Source organism: Tursiops truncatus, chromosome 6 (assembly GCF_011762595.2).
Source record: "Tursiops truncatus isolate mTurTru1 chromosome 6, mTurTru1.mat.Y, whole genome shotgun sequence".
NCBI lineage: Eukaryota > Metazoa > Chordata > Mammalia > Artiodactyla > Delphinidae > Tursiops > Tursiops truncatus.
In genome coordinates this window covers 45,924,153-45,949,370 of record NC_047039.1, presented here as the reverse complement: position 1 = coordinate 45,949,370, position 25,218 = coordinate 45,924,153, and the positions used below count along the sequence as shown (strand labels likewise).

At 39.1% G+C, this 25,218-nt stretch overlaps 2 protein-coding genes across 5 annotated transcripts in view; one reads left to right on the top strand and one right to left on the bottom strand.

The window, feature by feature from the left end:
• Positions 1–10,251, bottom strand: part of HACD4 (3-hydroxyacyl-CoA dehydratase 4) — a 66,882-nt gene extending 56,631 nt beyond the window's left edge. Inside the window, exons 1-3 of one of the 4 annotated variants that reach the window (XM_073806088.1) lie at positions 9,892–10,251; positions 8,401–8,504; positions 5,997–6,124 (exon numbers count right to left, since the gene is read on the bottom strand). In XM_073806088.1, the coding sequence (XP_073662189.1) occupies positions 5,997–6,124; positions 8,401–8,504; positions 9,892–9,929 (270 nt within the window). In that variant the 5' untranslated portion in view covers positions 9,930–10,251. The remainder of the gene's footprint in view (positions 1–5,996; positions 6,125–8,400; positions 8,505–9,891) is intronic. The other 3 variants (XM_073806089.1, XM_019934892.3, XM_004329397.4) reach the window with 3 other exon arrangements.
• On the top strand, positions 9,928–24,437 carry LOC101322424 (heterogeneous nuclear ribonucleoprotein U-like protein 2). Its single transcript, XM_073806932.1, is given in 6 exon segments — positions 9,928–10,019; positions 10,071–10,176; positions 22,819–23,089; positions 23,092–23,646; positions 23,649–24,017; positions 24,235–24,437. Coding segments are annotated over 6 exon segments (1,596 nt in total).
• Positions 24,438–25,218: the final 781 nt, after the last annotated feature.

Sequence of the window (25,218 nt, the reverse complement as noted above, 5' to 3'; positions counted from 1 at the left end):
ACTGTAACTTAGGCCAAATTAAACATATTGGTAATGTGGTTAACTCAAAAATTTGGTAACTACAAAATAAAAATATTTTGCATTTTTATGTTCTATTTGGGAATCCTGAACTCCAGATTAAGCAATGACTAAAACTGTTACTTTATAAATGGCATCTAGCAAATTAGTTATAAACTACTGAAGGAGTAAAAAATCATACTTCAACTATAGAGAGAATTTCTACAATCTTAAAAATAAATTAGTTTTAGCCTCAAAGACTATTATATTACTAAAAGGATATCCCAAACTATTTTAAATCCTGTAAACTTTTGTTGAGAAGTTCAGAAACATACCCTTAAATGTTCAAATCACCACATTCTTCTGTAAGACAAAAGCATCTAAATACTATTTATATATTTTTACTTATTCATCAATCAATAGATATTTATTGAGTGCACTATTCTGAATCCCGAGGGGTATAACACCATGAACAAGACCAAGTCCCAACCCTCATGGTGTTTATGTCCTAGTTTGTGAGATAGACACTGTAAACAAATGTAGCATAATAGTTGAGCGTTCAGGAAAACTAGCCCAAATCCATATTTTTGCTCCACCATTTACAATGTATGTGAACGTGGATAAGTTATTTAACTTTTGTGTAAAGTAATTATACTGGAGATAAAAATAAGCATAATTTAATGTAGTGATTAGTATATTTACAGGAAAATACATTTTTCTATATAATCAAGACTATCAGTGAATAAAAGTTAATCTCAGCATCTTTAAAATTATACTGTGAATATAGATTTATAACTATCACACTAAAGAACTCCACTGATCAAATGCAAAAAATACCAGAAAAATCGAAAATCTTACGTACAGAGTGAATTGTACGTAATAATTCATATGTACAGAGTGAATAATTCATTCTCAGGAAGCATCAAAGTTTTGGGAATCTCATAGCACAACACTATCTGCAGTACAGTTTTATCTCTAACAATATAAACCTGTTCCCAACTTAAAACTGGAGAGAAAATCTATATGACTTTATGGAAAAAAAATAATTAAATCTAGCAATGCAAAGAAGCACCTGCGTCACGGATTAAAAGAAATTAGGGTGAAACTTTGCTGTTTTCCTAAAAGGGTTTATTTTAAGACACTCTCCTTGGGTATATCCTTCATATTTGTTCTTATGAATCTGTGACTGTGAAATCTTTGGAATGATTTTTGACAAGCAGACCCCTGCTTGTCCTTATCAGAAATAGGATGTGATGTCGGTAAAAATAAAAATTGTTCTGGCAATTTGGGCTCACAAATGGAAGTCTGTAGGCACGATAATTTGGGGGTAATAACTCCCAGTGTTTTGATTTATAGATTTAAAAAATTGTGTAAAATGAAGACATGTGCAGCTATGTTTATTGGGATGCAAAGGTAAGGAGGCAGAATTTAGCCGTTATAATTCAGTTATGTATGAAGTCTTTGCATTTCTCAAAAGGTAAAGGAGTAAAGTGGATAACTCTGAGGGTTTCCTAAAGGCACATCAGCCTAATGTCATAATACAAAGGTTAGTTTTGTGGATATTTTCCCTCTCCCTGAGTTGAAACATCCTAAAGCTATATCAATAAAAACCTCTTTCTCAGGCTTCTGCACAAGCGAAGTCAGAAGAAAGCCCTTCAAAATCAGTATTTCAGGGTTGGTGGTACTTCCGCTCCATAAAAGCAAGTTGTTTTGATTAAATATACTAACATAGTTTCCCAATACAACTTTTTTTTAAAAAATCAAGCTAATAAAATACGCAAGCTCATTTGGGAGCAAGGCGTTAGAGAGGAGAGATGCCAAGTTTTCACTTATCACTTTTAATTATAGTTATATTCTACTTTTGGACCTTTTTTACTTTCCCATTTTATAAAATTAAAAATACCAAAAGTTTACTTTATTTCCTGATATAATTTTAACTGGCATGTAATTGTTTCCAAAAATGGATGTATATAAACAACTATTTATGTTATCATTTTGCCCTTTTCCTCTAAATTGTACCTTTAAAAAATACATAAACTATACATCTCTGTGTTAACTTATTATAGTCTTATCGTCAATGGGTTCCCCCCACTTTCTTTTACCAATTGTAATATTAGAAAATCAAGTGGCTCTTCCCTAACTGTCAAAATAAAGATGTGTATAAAACATTTAAAAACGTACAGAAGAAAACACAGAAAACAAACATACCCTCCTAAACACACACCACCGTCATTTGATACATGTGATTCTAATTGCTCAACTAGCTAAGAGTTCCTACCTCTTTTGGGAATTACTTATCTTGATATTTTGGAAGACCAGTTCCCAAAAAGAGAATTCCGTTGTGACTTAGCAATCTCACAAAGGTAATGTCAAAATAACATCACAAATGAGTAGACATGTTTTTCAACCTACTTGAAAGCAGCTAGACACCATGCATTTTTCCAGATACTATATGCAATCAGCTATGATTACTGTATGAGTAGCTTAGCCACATTCTTAACTAGTTTCTTCACTTAAAAGTGGGGAAACAGGAAAACCAAGAATAATTACACAACTTTAGACTTTCGTTTGGTTATTTTAAAGTTAGGGGCCTCAGAGTCATCTCATAATGAGGGAATTCTTCTAATTATCTGCAGAACTCTAATAAAAGAAGGGGGCAGAAAATGAAACTTTGGACCCGATGCTGTGTTCTTGAAGCTTTTTTACAATACTATGTCCATTCTGAAAACCATAGAAAAGATAGTAAATGAATAAAAGAAACAGAGGACAGGTAGAATCTCAAAGAGATAAAAAGAGGAAGCTAAACATCACAAGAAAAATTAACAATAATCAGCCCAGAATGAGAATGGTAACTGTCTTCACTACTATGATGGTCCCTGATTGCTCCTGACAACAGAAACTTAAAAATCATTTGAGCTCCAACAACAGTAGACTTTGCCACCTCACCTTTAAATAAAAAGTGTCAGTGTATACTTGCCATTATTTTTTAATTACCAAACCAGGATATATTCTGATTACAGTGATCATACTTCCATAAGCCACTACAGTTTCAATTAATAGTGATTAAAATCACATTTAAATATTCTGGAATTTCTAGGACTGCAAGAAATCAGATTTCTAAGTTGTATAATACTTTCTATTTTTGGATAAGTCTACATACTTTTGGAAAGCATAAAATATATGCATATTTTCTAGACATATTCAAGATGCTCTTCTTTCTTACAAATTTAACTGTCCTGCTTCTCACTTGCATTTCCTTCTTTGGAAATAACTAAAATAACACTGCTCTTAACTTTGAAACTGCTGTTTTACCATAAAATTAATATTATCCAATTTAGCCTAATAAAGTACAAAATCCAAAAAAGTATGCCAAAAGAAAACATGACTTAGATTCAGATAAATTTGATCATACTCCAAGCAAAATAATTCCATATGACAGAATACAACTTTCATTTAACGTGGGTTGTTACTTCTGTTCTCTAAAATTAGCATTAGATGATGCTATATGCATCTTAGTTGTTAACAAATAATAAATACCAATAAATCTTTTCCTAAATAATATGCTTCTTCTGGGACATATGTGTACCCCTTTTTATTTTGTAAGGAAATACATTTAAGGCATTTCCATCTAGGTTTTGGCTAGCTGACTACTCTGTTACTAGTTTGTACTCTAAATATTGCCCCAATTTTTATTTTACATTTGATATGTCAACACTGAAAATGTCTTCATCCTAATGAATACTATTTCTCTACTTTTACTGAATAAACAAAAATCTCCCATGAACTTGCAATGCTGAGTTGATAGGCTCCTCAAGTTTATACTGATTTCCATCTTTTAAACTTTCATGGTATTTTAAGCAAATTTTAATACAAGGATCTATGCCACTCCTCCAATCAACAAAATTGAAGGTGTATGTTTCTGTTATAAGCACTTTGCTAGGTGCTGGCAATACAATCAGATTCTGGTATTTCAAATATTTTTACAATGCAAATTGGTCATATTTTGTTATCCATTTTTCCAATTTATTTTGCAAACAGTTAATATTATACTCATGTAAATTTTAAACATATGCTCATATAGTCACTTAACCTTTATCTCTCCTTATGGAAAATACCACTTTTTTGTTTTTCTTGCCTTAATTCAGCAATGATTTAGTATACTAAATATCTACCAGTGACTTTCCCACCTTCCTTCAACCTGCCTTTAAAAGGAACAATGGTCATCTAGGGCTAGATACAAATGATACCTAAAATAACAGCAATAGCAACCAGGTATTGTATTCTTTTTTTTTTCTTTTTTAACATCTTTATTGGAGTATAATTGCTTTACAATGGTGTGTTAGTTTCTGCTTTATAACAAAGTAAATCAGTTATACATATACTTATGTCCCCATATCTCTTCCCTCTTGTGTCTCCTTCTCTCCCACCCTCCCTATCCCACCCCTCTAGGTGGTCACAAAGCACCAGCTGATCTCCCTGTGCTATGTGGCTGCTTCCCACTAGCTATCGATTTTACGTTTGGTAGTGTATATATGTCCATGCCACTCTCTCACTTTGTCCCAGCTTACCCTTCCCCCTCCCCATAACCTCAAGTCCATAAAGTCTATGTCTTTATTCCCATCTCGCCCCTAGGTTCTTCATCACCTTTTTTTTTTTTTTTTAGATTCCATATATATGTGTTAGCATACAGTATTTGTTTTTCTCTCTCTTACTTCACACTGTACAACAGACTCTAGGTCTATCCACCTCACTACAAACAACTCAATTTCATTTCTTTTTGTGGCTGAGTAATATTCCATTGTATATATGTGCCACATCTTCTTTATCCATTCATCTGTTGATGGACACTTAGGTTGCTTCCATGTCCTGGCTATTGTAAATAGAGCTGCGATGAACATTTTGGTACATGATTCTTTTTGAATTATGGTATTCTCAGGGTATATGCCCAGTAGGGGGATTGCTGGGTCATACGGTAGCTCTATTTTTAGTTTTTTAAGGAACCTCTATACTGTTCTCCATGGTGGCTGTATCAATTTACATTCCCACCAACAGTGCAAGAGGGTTCCCTTTTCTCCACACCCTTTCCAGCATTTATTGTTTGTAGATTTTTTTTATTTGTTTGTTTGTAGATTTTTTGATGATGGCCATTCTGACTGGCGTGAAGTGATACCTCATTGTAGTTTTGATTTGCATTTCTCTAATGATTAATGATGTTGAGCATTCTCTCATGTGTTTGTTGGCAATCTGTATATCTCCTTTGGAGAAATGTCTATTTAGGTTTTCTACCCATTTTTGGATTGGCTTGTTATTTTGATATTGAGCTGCATGAGCTGCTTGTAAATTTTGGAGATTAATCCTTTGTCAGTTGCTTCATTTGCAAATATTTTCTCCCATTCTAAGGGCTGTCTTTTCATCTTGTTTATGGTTTCCTTTGCTGTGCAAAAGCTTTTAAGTTTCATTAGGTCCCATGTGTTTATTTTTATTTCCATTTCTCTAAGAGGTGGGTCAAAAAGGATCTTGCTGTGATCTACGTCATAGAGTGTTCTGCCTATGTTTTCCTCTAAGAGTTTGACAGTGTCTGGCCTTACATTTATGTCTTTAATCCATTTTGAGTTTATCTTTGTGTATGGTGTTAGGGAGTGTTCTAATTTCATTCTTTTACACGTAGCTGTCCAGTTTTCCCAGCACCACTTATTGAAGAGGCTGTCTTTTCTCCACTGTATATTCTTGCCTCCTTTATCAAAGATAAGGTGACCATATGTGCATGGGTTTATCTCTGGGCTTTCTATCCTGTTCCATTGATCTATATTTCTGTTTTTTAAGTGTGCAGTGTTTTAGGATGAGGTAAGTTTTTCATGGAATTCTCCTTGTTAGTGATGTGGGTTGCAAATTAGCAAAGGTTGGCTTTTTCACTGCCATAAAGTCAACAGAGGCTATAAATAGAACAAAGTTAAGTATGCGACAAATTCTATAATACAAATAATGCGATTAAAACCTACCTGCAGAAACCTAGGCAGAAGATGGTCTGATTCAATGCCAACATATATGTGCAGCAACTCCAAGAGGGAAATAGATTGGCAAAGTCGCATGACAAGTCCAATTGCATAAAAAGTGTCAACCATTGAATCTGTGTCCAGTGAATTAAAAAGACAGACATGGTAAGTAAAACATAGATCACAACCCAAATCTATAAAGCACTTTGAAATACAGTTGAGACTCCTTATTTCCTTTTTCTCAGTACATGTGAGAAATTTCCTAAATAGATTACTAAATTACAAAGACTATGTAACCAAAGAAAACACTTTATATCATTGTACATTTTAATTGCTCCTCTTCCAGAAAGGATTTAAAACTTGAAAAAGAAGGCACCATGGCCAAAGCTAAAGCATTTATTCCCCATTTATGAGATTCTAAAGGAATCCCAGCATAAAAGTAAACAGCTAGACTCTAGACTACACCAGTGAAAACAGGCTGGAAGTCAGTTTATTAAAGAAGCTGTGGTGCCCACACCTTGTCCATTGACAGGAAAATGACAGAGATGAGAAAATACTATTTCAGAGAAGATTTATGGAAATGAGATTAATGATGCCATGATATCAAATAACATCTTATGTGTATCTAGCATTTATGGCTCATATATATGTAGTTAGTGCTTTCTGGATTTCTGTGAGTTTTAAACACTGGAACTTGGGCCCACTGCAGAGGGCCCAAAACAAATACTGCATTTGGAGAGAGCTGAAATGGGAGGCAAACAAATGTTCATCTAAATAGGATAAATGTGTTGGTTTAAATTTTAAATTGAAATCCTGCCATGTTAAGAATCTTCTAGGGAAGTCTTTGTTGTTTTCACTCCCTAGTGATCATTCACATGATAATAATTTATCAACCACAAAGGGTGTCTCTTCCCAGCAGCTCTATGAGATAGACATAATTATCATCCCCATTTCACAGATGATTCCTGAGGCATAGACAGTCCATGCTCTTATCCATGGCCCTGCACTTGCTGTAACAGAATTATCAGTCACACGGCTCCTTGAAGGAAGAAAGTAGCAGACGTTACTAGTCCAGGTGCTTGAGTGCTGTTGAGCTACTTAATTTATACATTGATTCAGGAACTGTACTGAACCCCACATAGTTCTTTTCAGCCTGCCTTCCATATGAATGGGTTGTGTTTCTTTAATAATACGTAGCTTTTATAATTATAACGGCAGGATAACAATTAAGAAATAAGTACACTGCTGACTAAGGCACTTTTCCTACTGGAAAGGCCAGGCAGCATAAAAAAGAGTTCATGCCTTGTTACTCATGTTGTGAATGACCTATAATATGCCCTCAAAGCCACAGCTAACTTCCAAGGTCTAGAAGTTATGTTTTTTCCTAAAAATATAAGGGAAGTTTTCCTAAGCCCTGTGTTTTCCTCTGCTTGAGGACTCCCAACACTCATAGTTGAAATTCAAGCCTCAGGCTGTATCTTTGGAGGTTCTTAACAAAGGCAAGAATTTATCTGTAGATTGCAGTAATGAAAAAGCAACATTTATGGTGCCACAGAAGTAGATTAATTTTCTGAGGATACAGAAGTCTGAATTGATGAGCACAGCATGACTTTTCCCAGATATATCCTAGATGTTTGTTTTTAGCTGAAACCAGCAGTTGCTCAAATTGTCAAGTCATGCAACAGTTGTAAACTGTGATGACACTTACCCATGTGGGGATGGAACGTGAAAAGAATGTTATTTTGACAGTCAGAATGTTAAATGACAGTGATTCATTTCTTGGAAAACTGAAATGCATTTAAAATCTTTACTTTTTAGGAAAGTGGAGGAAACTTATGACTTAAACCATTAATGCTAACTCCCATATAGGTGATGAGTCATCTACAAAGTGTGTCATTTTCTTATGGACACACTGCCCTTTAAAGGGATCAAATAGAAGCCTGGGGAATATAAAGTTTGTCTTTCATTTGTTAGTAGTTTCCAGTTATCTGAAACCTGGGGAATAAAAAACAGGAGAAGAATTGGTTAATTCCTGATTTCTCTGCAAAAAATGTTTTACTGGAATTTACAGATTTCCACAACACACACCAAATCTGCTAAGGTTTGGTGCAGAACAAAAAAGGAAGAGTGAAATGGCACCACCCCAACGCCATGTCTATGTTTTCAGGGCAAACGCCTACTCAGGGGGAAGCCACATACCTTTCCCTCATCTTACCTCCCCCCCTCCTCCAAAAAGGTTTTGGTTTTTGCAGTAAGAACAAAGTATGCTTACTGAAAAATATGGTCACTACATTTTAGAGAAGTGAAGGCTATTAGGTGCAGTTCATAGAAGTTAAAAAATTATTATAACCAGGACTAGGTGAAAACGAGGATTGAAAGTTAAAAATCCAAAACTGTTTTGGGCTTTTACCTTTTCCAAATGAAAAGAATCTGACTGTCATATTTGTGAATATCCATGAGTGGCCACAGAACTGGATTAAGTAGTAGATGAAAAGATAGGCATTCTTCCTATACCTACAATAAATACAGGAAAATACTTCATTTAAACATATTAAACACTTCCTTTATAATCACCCTTTCAGCATTATACTCACCTTTTCACTAACTTACTGGCCAATCTGAGCAAGCAAGAGACAACTATTCCATATCAGAGTCTTTTATTTGGTTACCCCTCTAAACCCCATCAGATTTTGAAAGCACACTATCTGTTAAAGTAACCATCCTGAGTTTGTTTAAAGACAAATATGGTTCTATTTCAAAATCCACTTTCATCTTTGATAAACCTCTAACCTTGCTGCTCCCCAAGGAATAAAAGCATTGCAAAGTAGGCTATGAATATTTTTGAAAAGAAAATATGGATGGAGAGGGGCTGATGTGGTCGATATGTGTCCCTGCTAAGTGCAGAACTTGAACTTGATAACTAGGTTATAGTTACAAGAGGGGAGTAGCAATGGTGGTATTCCCAGGTGGTGGATAATTCAATCATGGGACACACCTGACTTCTGAATGCATTATGTGACTGGGGACAGTGTCTCACCACTGCCTGTTATATTTTGCAAGAGCAGATAGCTTCCTTCACCAGACACACAGAGAAAGCAGTTCAGTCACTTGGGCCAGATATGGGAAGTCAAGCTGGCTTTTAAAATGGGTTGCTGGGGAGATGACTAAGAGAAGACTGACAGATACACGTTTGAGGGAGTTAGAGAAAGCACCGTTTGAAGCGTTGCCTCTGGTTCGGAAAAGCGGTGGGAGTGGCCCTGCCCAGGGTAGACAAGATTTTTCTCCTAGTTGGAGACGTGAAACCTCTGGGAAATCAGGCAAATACGTTGGTAAGCAGATACAGTGTAGCTTGATGATTTTACCTGGGCACCCCTACAGATGACTCAAGTACTACTAAATGAGTGGGGAAGAGGAATTCCTCCCTCAAACCTACAGCAGAATCACATGCTGCGTGGGTTAAACTTACACATCCCAGGCTCTACCCTCGTACCACTGGATCAGTTTTTCCAGAACTGGGCCCTGAAATCTACACGTGTGATTGGTGTTTCTGCAGCAAGTAGAGAAAGTCAAGGGAAGGGCTCCAGGTCGGCGGAGGGGGAAGAAAGAAAAAGACGGCAAGAGAGAGCACAAAAGGAAGGGTGGACACGCAGCCCGTCCTTCCCATTTCCATAGCTATAAAATGGGGGAAATAACAGTTACTCTTAGGGTTGTCGAGACAACTGAATTAGCTAATACCTGTCCAGAGCGCCACGGAGTGTGGGGCCTAAGTTTGCTCGGGCGCTGGCCGGTGCTCCCCTAGCTCATCAGTATCGGCACCACCCACCGCCCCGTTCCCCACCCTCACCCCCGGCGGCCCCTCCTCCCGTACCCGCTCCTCTCCCTGCTCTGCCGAGCGTCCTACCTGGGCTGCAGCCAGGCGGGCAGCTCCACGGGTCCCATGGGCCGCCGTCTCCAGGCTCTCCACGCCGACCGGGAACGAACACCCGCCAGGAGCGCCGGAGGGGAGGCCGGGCGGCCGGGCGCGGAAGGGCGGGGCCTCTCCTCACGCAGCAATTTACCAAAAAAAAAAAGTTCCTGAAGTTCCTGCGGCGGCGGGAGCCAGCTGCACCACCACTGGCACGCCGAGGCGCGGCAGGTGCCCGGGCTGGGCCGCCCTGGCGGGGGCCCTAACACACCCCAGTCTCAAGTAAGGTGCACCAGGCTCCTTACCCGGCTTCCTAATCTTTGTGTTGAGACTCCGTTGCAGCCTCGTAGAAACTAACGGACCCTAACCCCTGACCCCGGAAGCGCGCAGTCAAGCCATCCCAAAGCCTGCTGGGATGCGTGAGCCCCAGGTGCCGCCTCTCATTACCCTCACCTGTGAGAGAGGTTAGGCTAGGACGATTGTGAGCAGGCCTTCTCTAACACTTTTTCAGCCAAGAGGCCTGATTCCTCAGTATCAGACATCCTTGCCCTCTCATTTCTCCTGGGTCCTCACTGATGCTTACAAATCCTTTTATTCACGTTGTGTTGTGCATCTCCCTATCCTTTGCCCAGCCCTCAGAAACCTCCTGATCACTCAGGCCTATGGCATCACTCTCTCCTTCATGCTCTGGTGACCCACTTGCTACTTTGCTGATAAGATCCAGACCATCTTCCAGCTTCTCTGCCTTCTAAGGGAAATATCCCCAAATAAATTTAAAACAAAACAAACAAAAAGCCGAGAAAGCACTTGCAAGTAAGCAAGACCATATGCCCGATTTGGGGAGTTGGAAGGTAGTATCCCCATTTTAGCTAAAGGGAGTTGAACCTTTCAAAAATATGTTAAGGCACTTGCCACAGGTCACATGACTGATAAATGGCAGTATTAGAACCTCAAGGTTTTTTTGTTTTTGTTTTTCCATTAGGCTAGCTATAGTTTCCTTCCTCCTAGTCCATTCTGACCTGGTACCTCATCTCTCCATTTCTCTGCACCTTCCCTCACCCCCTGCCCTGGGTCGGAAGTTCATCCCTCTCCTGCATTCACCAGTCCCTTCTCAAAGTCATTCCATCAGTTATTACCCACACCTTCTTCTTGCATCTCCATCCTGTCCTTTCCACTGGCTTTCACCACAGTTTAGGAACATCTTCAAATCTCTCCCACCCTAGAATTACACATGTTATTCTTTCTGCTTCTCTCTGGACGTAGTTTTCTCTCTCCTTTTTCTCATAACTCCCTGCCCACTCTCATAATCAGACGCTTCTTTATTTCTTACCATCTTTCTGGTCCATAACACCTTACTATTTAACTTCCCTTCCCAACACTCTCCAGAAACTGTTCTCTCAGGGAGGCTGCCTTGATTTCTTCCCTGAGTCCCCATTCTGCACCCACTGTGTAGATGACCCCACACAGTTCTTGCTCTTGGGGAGAATTTCATGTAAAGAGGAAACTGATTTTACAAGCAAACACTGGTGGCTAAGCAGTCATCAATGTCATCAGTGCCCAGGCCAAGCAGCGAGAGAGGAATAAAGTCCTGGATGGACTGGAATGGGGCGAGAGGAGAAGGCAGAAAGCGACCCTTTATCATAAAACACGGACCCTGCATCTACATCCTCCCCCCTCCTCCCCTTCCACAAGTCTACTGCATTTACCACCTTCACCTCTCTTCCCTGTGCCTCTGCAACTCTGAATTTTAGACTTTTCTCGCCTTCTGTCCTTTCTTTCTCTCTAGACGCCTCCTCTTCTCCAGCTCTATTTCCTCTCAGGTCTGCCCTGGGCCATCTTTTCCCTTTGCCACCATGTTATTCCTCAGCACAGACATCTCCCCACACGGCTTTATCTCCACGCGGATAATGGCTAACTCTATTATCTTCAGCCTCTGTTGTTTTTTTTAATGAACACTAGTTCTGGCCTTTCAGCAGCTTCTGGATATTTCTGCATGAAAATCCCATTGTAACTTCCAATTGAATCTATTTAAAATAAGCATACTGTCTTTCTTCCCATATCATTATCTAATTTCCTACAGGGAGGCCACGGTTTTCCTAGTCATTCGGGTTTAAAATTTAGGAGTCATCATTAAGTCTCCCCATCCAATCTAATTCTATTGATAGAATTATTCTGTTGAGATCACTAGCATTCTACTTCTGTTCCTTATACCCAGAACCCGGGTAAAGGACACCCAAAAAGAGCTCCTTTTTACTTGCCAAAGAACAAACTACAAACAAACAAAAAACCTTTCAAATCAAGAAGTTAGGGAATTCTACCTTGTTTTCCAAGGAATCAGTGCAGAGGGAGCTTATGAGAGAACATTTTGAGTAGGAAGTGCATTTCTCCCTCTTCCTTGGCAGGGCCTTAGGGCAGGTCCTCTTCAGGTCCTGCCAGCATTACCAAGGCAGACTTCACCAGCCTCCCTGCCTCTCGTCTCTCCTCCTTCTACCCAGACTACCATACATTAGTTGAAGCCTGCTGGAAGTATTTTCTTAAACCACAGTCCTGATCCAGCCATTTTTTTCTGGTCAAAATTCTTTGTGGTTCTCTGTTGCCTGTTACAGTCATATCTCCTCTTGCCTCTAAGCCAGTCATACACTGACATCTCATACCACCCTATCCCCCACCAATTACAGCAACTCACCATTCCATGACCACACCAGGCATTTTCTGATCATCATGTGTACCTATGTGAAACTTTTCTCCTTCTTTGAATTTCTCTTCTACTTCTTCCCCTTCATCCCAATATTTACCTGTCAAAGTTCTACTCATTCTTTAAAGCCCTTCCCAGAGCTTCTTCTGGGAGCTGCACTGGTCTAATGGATGTCTATGATAGCACTTACCTTAAGATATTTTTACTGGGGTTCCTGCCTACTCAACTAAATTGTGAATTCCCAGAGGGCTCTACCTCTTACTTACAGTAAGAATTTGACATACTTTAACTTCTATGAACAAAGTCTCTTTTGCCAAAACTACATGATTCTTGGGAGGATTGAATAGGAAAATGTATAGATGAAAATGTGTAAAAGTACCTAGTACAGTGCTTGGCATGATAGGTATCCAAAAATGTCAATTATCTACTTGTACAGGAGAAGTCAGAGGTCGGGATAGTTCAGGTAACTCAAAATTAACATGTTCTTGCCTTTAGAAGGAACTTTAACACTATTTGAATATGTCAGTGTTGTTTTCCTTGGGAAAATGTTTAAATTTGTTTTCATCCCTGTGAGCACCATTTGGGAAACTAAAGCCTTGAAATACATTTCATGGCAGTAGCAGATTAGCTCAAGAATTTTTTAAACCATATATAAAATGTAATAAGCTACACTATTTCATAATGATCTTCAGAGAAATTAAATCCAGTGGTTGAATATCCTGAGTTTGGACATTTAACCATCCATCTATCCATCACCCTGTTCCTGCATTTTTTTCCCTCCCATTCCTTGGCAATCCCATTTTTGAATGTCAATACTTCATGTGATATTCACTGAGAGCAGAGATGCTGGAAAAGTGCCCCATTGCCCCCTTCTTCTTCCATTACCTACAAAGGGCACTGTAAGGATACAGTTATACTCTGATAACTTTCAATTCTAGATTTCCTTTTTATTTCAATCACCTGGAATTTTCAGGGATCACAACCTCTCTCTCTTCCCACTCCCAATCCCATAGCACAGTTTGGAAATTTCACAAGCTGCTAGATCCATACATAACCCTAGAGATTATGTTGTCCAATCTTCTTGTTTCAAAGACACCAAAACTCTAGTTAAAGCTAGGCTGAGATCTCTTTCCACAGCATTGTGCAAAATTTCAGCTGTATTTGCCCAGTTATCTTATCTTACTTGGGCATTAATCATAAATAGTCATCTATTGTAATCTTTGCCTGGACACGCTCTCAGCCTCTATTACCACTCTTTTTCAGCTGATCCGAAGCATTGCTTTTACTTCTCTGCTAGAACTTTAACTATTCATCCTTTAAATGTCTTCCCCCTTTGCGACTCCATTTAGAAGACCAAACCCTGGACTTCTTGGTCATCATTATCCCCCAATCTATCCTCTGTCTTATTCCAAGACAAATGTGTTCAAGTGTGTAATTGGTTCATTCAGCCATGCAGGCGCTGTTATAAAATCTCTTAGTTCACGTGATTATATTATTGATTATAAGCTATATGTGTTTTACAGTGCTTTCTATGAGTTATCTCACTTAATCTTCAGAGCAACCATATGAGGTGGGTGGGAACTGTTCTTTTTTTTTTTTTTAAAGGAAGGAGATAGGGGATATATGTATACATTTAATGCAGATTAAAACCACAAAGAGATATCATTACACATGTATGAGAATGGCCAAAATTAAAAAGACACAATATCAAGGCTGAGAGGGAACTCAATCCATCCCTTTGCAGCCTTCCTACAACCAGCCCAAATCTCCTAAGGCAAAAGGATGCCTCTAGCAGGCTTGGAGGAAAGTAGCATACAAAGAAATGCAAAAGAGAAAGTCACATTAGTATAATTCCAAACTGTTATTCTTGTTATATACAGTTAAGGTTTTATTTAAATTCACATACAATTTTCATTTCTATTTATTCTTGTTCCATGCCATTGTCTATGATTACTGAAAACTGCTTTTCTTAGAATAATTCACTTTACAAACTACTTAGAGGAGTCACCCACAGAAAAACAACTTAATATGGTAATTTTTGAGATCAGATTTAGTTTTATAATGATGGAAACATTATTTGGGTCACAAATATAAATATTTTCAAGATCATTTTTATATTGATCTCTTTAGATAAAATTATTTTTGTTTCCATTATATCCAAATCACTTTAAAGGCAGGGTTGCTTTTTGATAGTCTAAGGTAAGAGATTTTAAAAATGAATTAGGCTTTAAAAATTTAAGACTTTTTGACTGTACGATATGTACACAGAGTCAAGAAACAAAACGGCAACATCTTTTGTAATCATTTTTTGGATAAAGAAATTACAAAACAAAAGAGATAAAGTCAAAATAAACAATCTAAACACTTATTAATTCATCTAAAATTATTGAATTTTACTGGATGTTTAAATAGATAAACATAGCTCATACTGTGCATTTATGTAGCTTAATAATGGTAGGAAATGCTGATCCCAAAAGAAAACTGACCAGAAAGATTCCTTCCTAGAAAAATGAGTTTCAGAAAAACAAAGGTCTTGCTTCTCAGATTATTTTAATCCATATTGCCTTCTCAATGTTGGCTACTCTGTTTGTTGAGTGGGATTAGATAAGAAGATCATAGAGATCTCCATGATCTGGTTCTGATATTCTATAAACTCACAATTTATTCTGTATCTCAAATACATATTTTCTATAAATGCTCTCCTTAGAAAAGCCATCAGCTGTAAGTGATGTCAATGTTCGTACTTCTTTATTCATGCATTGGTTTGATACTTCATTTTGCTGTTTGTGTATACTTTCCACAGAATTAGTGTTTGTTTATCAAAATATATTGTGCTTGACCTTGTGCTATGTGAGCTCTTATTGGCTGTTTGGGAGACTGGATGAATTTAAAGACAAAAAGACACATTCTCCATCCTCAAGGTGTTTCTAAACCTCAAGGTATTTAAAAAAAATTTTTTAATTGAAATATAGTTGATTTACAATGTTGTGTTAACTTCTGCTGTACAGCAAAGTGACTCAGATATACACATTCTTTTTTATATTCTTTTCCATTATGGTTTATCCCAACATATTGAATATAGTTCCCTGTGCTATACAATAGGACCTTGTTGTTTATCCATGTTACATGTAATAGTTTGCATCTGCTAATGCCAAACTCCCTCAAGGTGTTTTTAAACGTCTGGATTTTTTGTTGTTGTTGTTTCTTTTTTTTAACTATGCTCAGAAACAGAAAGAAACAGTTTCAGGGAGCAAGGAATTTTCAGTCAGAAGACCCGGGTTCAAGTCTAGATTTCACTTCTGTGTGATGTTGGACAAGTAATAATGCCTTTCTGAGTCTCAGTTCATTTATTTATTTATTTTTAATAAATTATTTATCTTTGGCTGCATTGGGTCTTCATTGCTGCACGCGGGCTTTCTCTAGTTGTGGCAAGCGGGGGCTACTCTTCGTTGCTGTGCGCAAGCCTCTCACTGCGGTGGCTTCTGTTGTTGCGGATCACGGGCTCTAGGTGCACGGGCTTCAGTAGTTGTGGCACGTGGGCTCAGTAGTTGTGGCTTGCCGGCTCTAGAGCGCAGGCTCAGTAGTTGTGGCACACGGGCTTAGTTGCTCCGCGGCATGTGGTATCTTCCTGGACCAGGCTCAAACCCATGTCCCCTGCATTGGCAGGCGGACTCCCAACCACTGTGCCCCTCCTTTATTTTTTAAAATGAAGATAATACAATTACAGACCCTAGCCTGCTTCCCCTATGAGGCTCAAATGTGATAACTGTCAAGCTTCAAATTCAAACGCAGACGAGGTCAATGTCCCCAAAGCCCAGTGATAACCTGCTCCAGCAGTTAGAGGTGGAGCCCTGGATGTTGCCTGTCAAATAGGGCAGAAGCCTGGGGTAGAAGGAAGAAGGGGACAGAGGAGGGAGGGTTGTGGTGGTTGGAGGGGGGTCAAGCTACAGGAGACAAAGGAACTAAAAGGAATTATTATCCTAAATGAAATTCAAGAGTTAGATCTCCAGCAAGAAAATGTTCAGCATATGTTCTGGAATGGGAAGGAGTCATAGAAGAGGAGATAATAAGTGGATCAGTGGGGTCGGGGGGAGGATTGAGGGGAGGAGCAGAGGTCAACTCAGAAGTAGAGAGTTCTGTTTTGAGCCAGGTCAAAAAGCCGAACTAAACCCAGATATGAAGGCTTGGTTCTCTAAATGAGGACTGTCTAGACAGAAGCAGGGTGCTGTCGTAGGTCAGATGTACTTGCGTTTGCCTGTTGTTCAGACAGAAGTCTGATTTCCCTGTGTCTGGTTGAGGGTATTGGGAGTAGGTGGAGATTGGGCCTTCGTAGGGTGTAGAAGTAGGGAGAAGACAAGATGGCTAAATTGCACCATTAGTACACTAGATACCGATGTCAAGGGAAGATAAAGGAGAGTTACCCTACTTAATATTGTTGTTGAAGGCTAATCCTGCATTGAGATTTAGTCTTTTAATTTATAAGGTTTATGAGCCTGATATAACCACATTTAAATGGCCATCCTTAGAGTTTGTAATGATTTCTTATCTGCTATTAGAAATAATCTTTACCACATAGATAACTTTTAAGACCATTGTAGAGATGGTTAATTGTTTTATATTGCTGGTATAAAAGTCTTATTCCATATGGTTGGACATCGCATGAGTGATATCTATCCGATTACCTGTGAGATAGGGTGAATCTGGTCTTGTGCTGGATCCCAGCCCCCAAGAAGGAGCATCCTCTCAGACCAGTCTGAGGGGCAAGAGTGGCACTGAATATACTACAAGTAGAATTCAGTCAAGCAAGAACAGAAAAAACTGCTTTACTGGTGCCCAAATCAGAAAATAGCCGGGTAAGGGAGCCACCAGGAGACAAATTTAGAACAAAATTTGGACTGATCTTGATTAATCCTAACTGATGATTTTGTTAGCTCAGGCTTGCCTTTACAGGGCTGGGTGATCTCTTCCCACATTTCCAAAAGTCCAGATATGAGCCTTAATTTTTAAAAAATTATAAATCCTTTCTCTATAAAAGCAATAATCAGTTTAAAACAAAATAGAATTATAATTTCATTCACAATAGTAACAAAACTAAAGATACCTAGAAATAAAGAAGAAACATACAGATTCTTTAAGAAGGAAGTTGTAAAATCTTATTGTCAAATATTAAAAAATGAAACAAATGGAAACATGTTCTTGAATGGAGTCCTTAATGTCCTCCAAATTTAAATTTTCTCCAATTAATCTATGAAAGGAAGGAAATTACAATGAGAATCATAAGAAAAATTTTTTACTGAATAAAGTAATCTTAAAGTCCATACAGAGAAAGAAATTTCTAAGACTAGCCAAAAAATTAATTAAAAGAGGAATAGTGAGGAGAATACTAGGCAATAAAGTACAAGACATTGTATTGATATAGGAACAAACAAACTGAACAATAGAAGACAATCAAGATCCCAGGAATGGATTTCAACATATATAGGAATTTAATGTTTGACAAACTAAAATTACAATTCCGTGAGAAAAGGCTCACTTAGTTAATAAATGGTTGGTACACCTGTTTAATCCATCTGGAGGAAAATAATGTTGGAATGCTATCACACACCACATACAAAAGTAAATTCCCAGTGGATTAAAGAATTAAGTGTATAGAAAAAGTCAGTAAAAACAACTTATAAAATTTAGATGATTATTTGGACACCCTGGGGGTTAGGAAGATCTGTTCACCAAAACAGGATTATAGAAAAATGTTTTTGTATGGCAAAAGATATCAAAACAGTGCCAAAAGATTAAAATTATATTTGTATTACTGGGATGAACCTAACACTTAGTCATGATATATCATCCTTTTTATATGCTAGTGGATTTGTCTGCTAATATTTTGTTAAGCTTGAAGTCTGCTTTGATATTAATATAGTTACTCCAGATTTCTTATGATATGTGTCTGCATGGTGCATCTTTTTCCATCCTTTTACTTTTAGCCTATCTTTTTCTTTATATTTGAAGTGTAAAAAATAAAAAATTAAAAAAAATAAAGTATATCTTTTGTAGACAGTATATCATTGGGTCTTACTTTTATATCCAGTCTATAATCTCTGCCTTTTAATGAAAGTATTTAGTTTACACTTAATGCAGTTATTGCTGTGGTTGGGTTAATATCTCCCATCTTGCTATTTGTTTTCTAATTGCTTTTTCAATCTTTTTTCCTCCTTGCCTGACATTTTTGGAATTATCAAGTACTTTGGGGAATTTCATTTTGTCTCCTATATTGGCTTTTCAGCTATAGTTTCGTTTTATATTTTAGTGGTTGCTCTAGGAATTATCATATACATCCTTAACTTATTATAATCTACATTGAGTTAATATTATACCACATCACATATATTATTAAAAAAATTAAAGCAGAATTCTTCCATTTTTCCTTTCCATTAGTTCTGCTATTTCTGTATTCTGCCATATATTTTACTACTACATATACTATAAATCCCACAATAAATTTTCATTTTTTAGAAAGTTAATTGTCTTTTAAATAAATTTTAAATAAGGAGGAAAGACCTTTACCTTTACTACATATTTACCATTTTTTGCAATTCTTCATTCCCTCACATAGATTCCTATTTTCTATCTATCATTTCTCTTTATGCTTAAGAACTTCTTTTAGTATTTCTTCTAATACAGGGCTTACAGCAATGAATTATCTGTTTCTGTCTCTATTTCACCTTTTTTTGAATGATATTTTTACTCTATATAAAATTCTATGTTTCCACATTTCCTCCTTTTAATTTCTTTTACTGTTAGTATTTTTTGCTCTAATACAATTAGATTGCATCTAATTTTTGTGGACCTTGTGACCCAGGGCAGATGTGATATAAGAAGAACTTGAGCCTAAACATGTATATATATTTTTATTACTTCATTTCTTAGGTATAAAATAATTTCAGACTGTCTTGCCATTGCGGTGCCCTTGGTGTAAAGATCTGTTCATATTTAACAGACACTAAGGTGTGTATGAAGAAAGGTTTGGGAGTTTTATTCTAATTCTGATGAGGTGTAGAGCTCAAAGCAAATTATTTACTCACGTGAAGCCATTTTGCTTCATTTGTAAAATGAAGTAAATAAACTGACTTATGTTTATAAGAACTGTGACCAAAATAAGACCAGATAATGATATTCGTAATTATAATAATTACAATGATAGCTAAATATATCGAGGGCTGACTATTGCTAGTCTCTATTCTAAACACCTTATGTGATTTAACTGATTTGCTCCTCCAGCAAAGCTACGATGATGTAATATTAATTATTTCCATTTTACAGCTGAGAAAACTAGAATACAGATAATTTTAGTAAATTATCCAGGATTTTAACACTGCCAGTAAGCAGTGAAGCTAAGATTTGAACTCAGGTGATTGAAAACTGCCTTTACACACATAATTGGTTTTCAAATGCTGAATTTAAAATTTTGCTTCAAAATCTTGGGAGGCAGAATTTACTAAACAAACAGTACATTGGCTGGTCTTTACACAAATCTAAAATCTGTCCTGGGTTCCAGAGGAGATGTTTTCCCCTCCAACTTAATTTAATTACATCTGAAGCTATTTCGACATTTATCCATCACCATCATATTTATCCAGACAGCTGTCACATTAAAGCAGTTGAATCTATCACCCTCAACTCATGGCAACTAACAGACCCTCCCTCTCCCTTGACTGTGCCTTTTGCTCCAGCTGTTGCCTTATCTGCCTCCTTCTCTTTGCAGCCAAGCTGGCATGCTTTTCAGACCCTCTCTGCCTAGGTTTTCTCCTTCACTTGACGTTAACCACTTCCTGCTTCTTTAAACCGTCTGTGGCCACTGCTGTCCTCTACCTCTCTCCTGTCTCTTTCTCCCTCTTTGGATCTTCGTTTCACGCTTTACATCTACGATAACCTATAGTGATTGTTTGTATGTCTGCCTCCCCATCACGCTTTGAGCTTTCTGAATATGGGAATCCGTGCCTTCGCTGCCCTCCACCCCCACCCCACCATCTCAACCTGGCAGGACATCAAGTGAGGAGTAGCTACTCAGGAAATGGTGTTTAATGTTATTTGAAACAGCTACCATTGAGAATGTTGGCAGGTGATCCCATAACGACTCCTTGGGGATGGTAAAGAATCCTATTCCAGGAAAATCAAGGGAAGTTTTTCTCGACGTCTGGGAGATTGTGCATGTTTAAAGACCCAGGGGAAGAATGCTATGGAGCACAAGTGATTAAACTTATTTAAGAAATGGAGACAGGAAACTTCCTGGAGCAGCATTGTAGGAAGGACTCCAGGGAATGCACAGGAGAGGGAAGTGACCTCACATTCTCAGCTCTACTCTTCCTGAACTAAAGTTCCCTCTATCTCAGAGAACAAATGTGATAAAAAATTTCCTTGAACGTCAGAAACATTTTAATAGGAAAATTATTAGCTCTTTAAAAAACATACTGTGTTGAAGATCTTTGGTGATTAGGCTTTAACATTTTTGGCTTTGGAGATTTGAGAGCTACATCAAAATGGGATTATTTCACCTTCAAGGTGTGTGTGACCTCAGTAAAGTGCAAACCTGAATTGGACCCACCTGCTGGGAGGCTAGAGTGCAGACAGAGCTTTGTGAGTTTAGCTCCCAAGGTGCATCAGCCTCAAAGGGGGCTTACCGTATTGTATGGACCTGCCATTTGTGTGTAGCTGGGAACAGATATACGATACTGGTGTTTGAGTTTTGCTGAAGGTCTTAAGGATACAGTCCTCACAAATATCACAGTATATTTTATTTTATTTTTTAAAATTTATTTATTTTACTTATTTATTTTTGGCTGTGTTGGGTCTTCGTTGCTGCGTGTGGGCTTTCTCTAGTTGCAGTGAGCAGGGGCTACTCTTTGTTGAGGTGTGTGGGCTTCTCATTGTGGTGGCTTCTCTTGTTGTAGAGTGCGGCCTGTAGGTGCACAGGCTTCAGTAGTTGCAGCACACAGGCTCAGTAGTTGTAGCTCACGGGCTCTAGAGCACAGGCTCAGTAGTTGTGGCACACGGACTTAGTTGCTCCACAGCATGTGGGATCTTCCCAGACCAGGGAGAGTATATTTTAAAAGAAGATAATGTTGATGGGTAATGAACTGAACAGAAAAATCTTTAAAATGATAACTAAACTATAATGATGTATTGTCAAAATTTGTTAAATATCTTTTTTAAAATCATAGGAATATAAAATGGATAACCAACAAGGACCTCCTATATAGCACAGGGAACTAGATATTGATAAGATTACCCAATTTCTTATAATAATCTGTAAGGGAAAAGAATCTGAAAAGAATAGATATATACATGTATAACTGAATCACTTTGCTGTACACCTGAAATTAACACAATATTGTAAATCAACTATACTTCAAGAAATACAAAACAAAACAAAAAAACAAACAAAAACTCATAGAAATACAATGGTCAAGTTGCAGTTAGTACTCAAGAGAACTTTTTGGTGAGGAACTCATCCCTTGAAGCTGTAGTTTCCTGATCTGTAAAGTTCTAACTTCACAGCACTGAGGTGGGAATAAATTAGATTTTGTTTGGTGTGTATTTGTGCATATAAACATAAACACTTAGCCCAGTGCCTGGCCCAATATTATAGATGAAATTCAACAAATTATTTATTAAAATATATACTTTACAAGTATGATACACCCACTTTGGTGACAAAATATTTCTGTGGCTAATCAATAGGAATTGACATGTTAACTCTTTCCTCATCTAACAGGTATTATCTTATCCTGACAGAAGTTATGGTGAGATAAACATCATCCTTCTTAAAATAAACCGGTCACTTGTTTTTTAAATGTTTTAGTTGATTAGGTTTTGTTATGCTTTTAAAAATCTAAGTGGCAAATAATGCAAAAATAGTTTCTTAAATTGGCTTGAAATGTAATTTTTAACAGGATATTTCAGGTTCACATTGTATTTAATTTTTCACCAAGCATTTTTATATACTGTATATAAGTCCATATGTGGAATATATTCTCTACTAAGTTCACTGGCAAATAAACAAAAGCTTTCAGAGCCTTTAAAAAGTGCCAAGAGAGGGCTCCCCTGATGGCGCAGTGGTGGAGAGTCCGCCTGCCGATGCAGGGGACACGGGTTTGTGCCCCAGTCTGGGAAGATCCCACGTGCTACGGAGCGGCTGGGCCCGTGAGCCATGGCCACTGAGCCTGCTCGTCTAGGAGCCTGTGCTCCGCAACGGGAGAGGAAAAAAAAAAGTGCCAAGAGAGGCCACACAGCCGCCGCTGGAGCCCCCGGAGGCGGCAGCCGTGGAGACCGCGGCTGAGCCCTATGTTTCCGAGAAACTGGCGGAAGAGGCCACAGCCGAGTCAGGTCGGGTGACCGGTGGCGAAGAGCAGGGCACTGGCAAAGGGGAGGAAGATGAGCCGGAGGATCAGAGTGGAGACGAGACGCCGGGATCCGAAGCGCCGGGTGACAAGGCCGCAGAGGAACAGGTTCAAAGTCTCCACCACCCTCGGAAGAAGAGGCAAAAGATGAGGAAGAGGATCAGACTCTTGCGAACCTGGACACATATACCTCGGATCTCCATTTTCGGGTGAGCAAAGACCGCTATGGAGGGCAGCCACTTTTCTCAGAGAAGTTCCACACCCTTTGGTCTGGGGCAAGAAGTACTTACGGAGTGACAAAGGGGAAAGTTTGCTTTGAGGCCAAGGTAACCCAGAATCTCCCAATGAAAGAAGGCTGCACAGAGGTGTCTCTCCTTCGAGTTGGATGGTTTGTTGATTTTTCCCATCCACAGCTTGGTGAGGATGGATTCTCTTATGGTTTGAGTGGACGAGGACTCGAGGCAGAGAATGGGCAGTTTGAGGAATTTGGCCAGACTTTTGGGGAGAATGATGTCATTGGCTGCTTTGCCAATTTTGAGGTTGAAGAAGTAGAACTTTCGTTTTCCAAGAATGGAGAAGACCTTGGTGTGGCATTCCGTATCAACAAGGAATCCGTGGCTGACCGGGCCCTCCTACCCCATGTCCTCTGCAAAAATTGTGTTGTAGATTATATTTTGGTCAGGAGGAGGAACCTTTCTTCCCACCGCCAGAAGAGTTTGTGTTCATCCATGCCATGCCTGTGGAGGAGCGCGTGCTCACTACAGTCCCTCCCAAGACCATAGAGGAGTGTGAGGTGATTCTAATGGTGGGGCTGCCTGGATCTGGAAAGACCCAGTGGGCACTGAAATATGCAAAAGAAAACCCTGAGGAAAGATACAATGTCCTGGGATCTGAGACTGTGCTCAATCAAATATGGATGAAGGGGCTCGAGGAGCCACAGATGGACCCCAAAAACTGAGACCTTTTAGTTCAGCAAGCCTCCCAGTGCCTTAGTAAGCTGGTCCAGATTGCTTCCCGGATAAAGAGGAACTTCATTCTTTTTTTTTTTTCGCGGTACGCGGGCCTCTCACTGTTGTGGCCTCTCCCGTTGCGGAGCACAGGCTCCGGATGCGCAGGCTCAGCGGCCATGGCTCACGGGCCCAGCTGCTCCGCGGCATGTGGGATCCTCCCGGGCCGGGGCACAAACCTGTGTCCCTTGCATCGCCAGGCGGACTCTCAACCACTGCGCCACCAGGGAAGCCCGGAACTTCGTTCTTGATCAGTGTAACGTGTACAACTCTGGCCAATGGCAGAAGCTATTGCTGTTCAAGACTTTCTCTTGGAAAGTGGTGGTGGTCGTCCCTAATGAGGAGGACTGGAAGAAGAGGCTGGAGCTGAGGAAGGAAGTGGAGGGAGATGATGTGCCTGAGTCTATAATGCTGGAGATGAAAGGTGGGCTAAACTCTGCAAGTTAGGGGTCCTGTCCTTGGTCCATGCACACCTCACTAGAGCCTCTTAGCACCTGGAGGATTTTCCACATGTAAAGTGTAAATCTGTGGAATAAATTAATGGGTGTGATCACTTGAAGATGAATGAATGAGCAGAGTGAATGGTTAAAAAAAAAAAAGTGCCAAGAGATGTTTCTGAGGACACATACAGCTTTTTTTTTTTTTTTTTTTTTTTTTTTTTTTTTTGCGGTACGCGGGCCTCTCACTGTTGTGGCCTCTCCCGTGGCGGAGCACAGGCTCCGGACGTGCAGGCTCAGCGGCCATGGCTCACAGGCCCAGCCGCTCTGCGGCATGTGGGATCTTCCCGGACCGGGGCACGAACCCGTGTCCCCTGCATCGGCAGGCGGACTCTCAACCACTGTGCCACCAGGGAAGCCCACACATACAGCTTTTGATGTATACACAGGAGAGATGTGAACTCTTAATTTAGCAACAGAACTTTTGAAAGGTGGAAGTGCTAAGAGATCACAAAAACGAAATGGCTACTCCCAGGGGTACCATTTCTGAGGAGTGAACTTTTCTGAGAAGCTCTTTTTCTCTTCACTCAACAGGGTCAGTAAGATGCATTGGCTCTCTTAGCGTAGTGAGAGAGATGAACAAAGAGAAAACTGATTGTGGGAATAGGGGAGACTACAGACTGTGGGAGAAGTTCACAATTGAAGGGAGGCCACCACTGGCCATGAGATGATCTGAGTCAGTGTGTGGTCACTGAGCCGTGAGAACCAAGGTGACTGTATTCCTTTCCAAG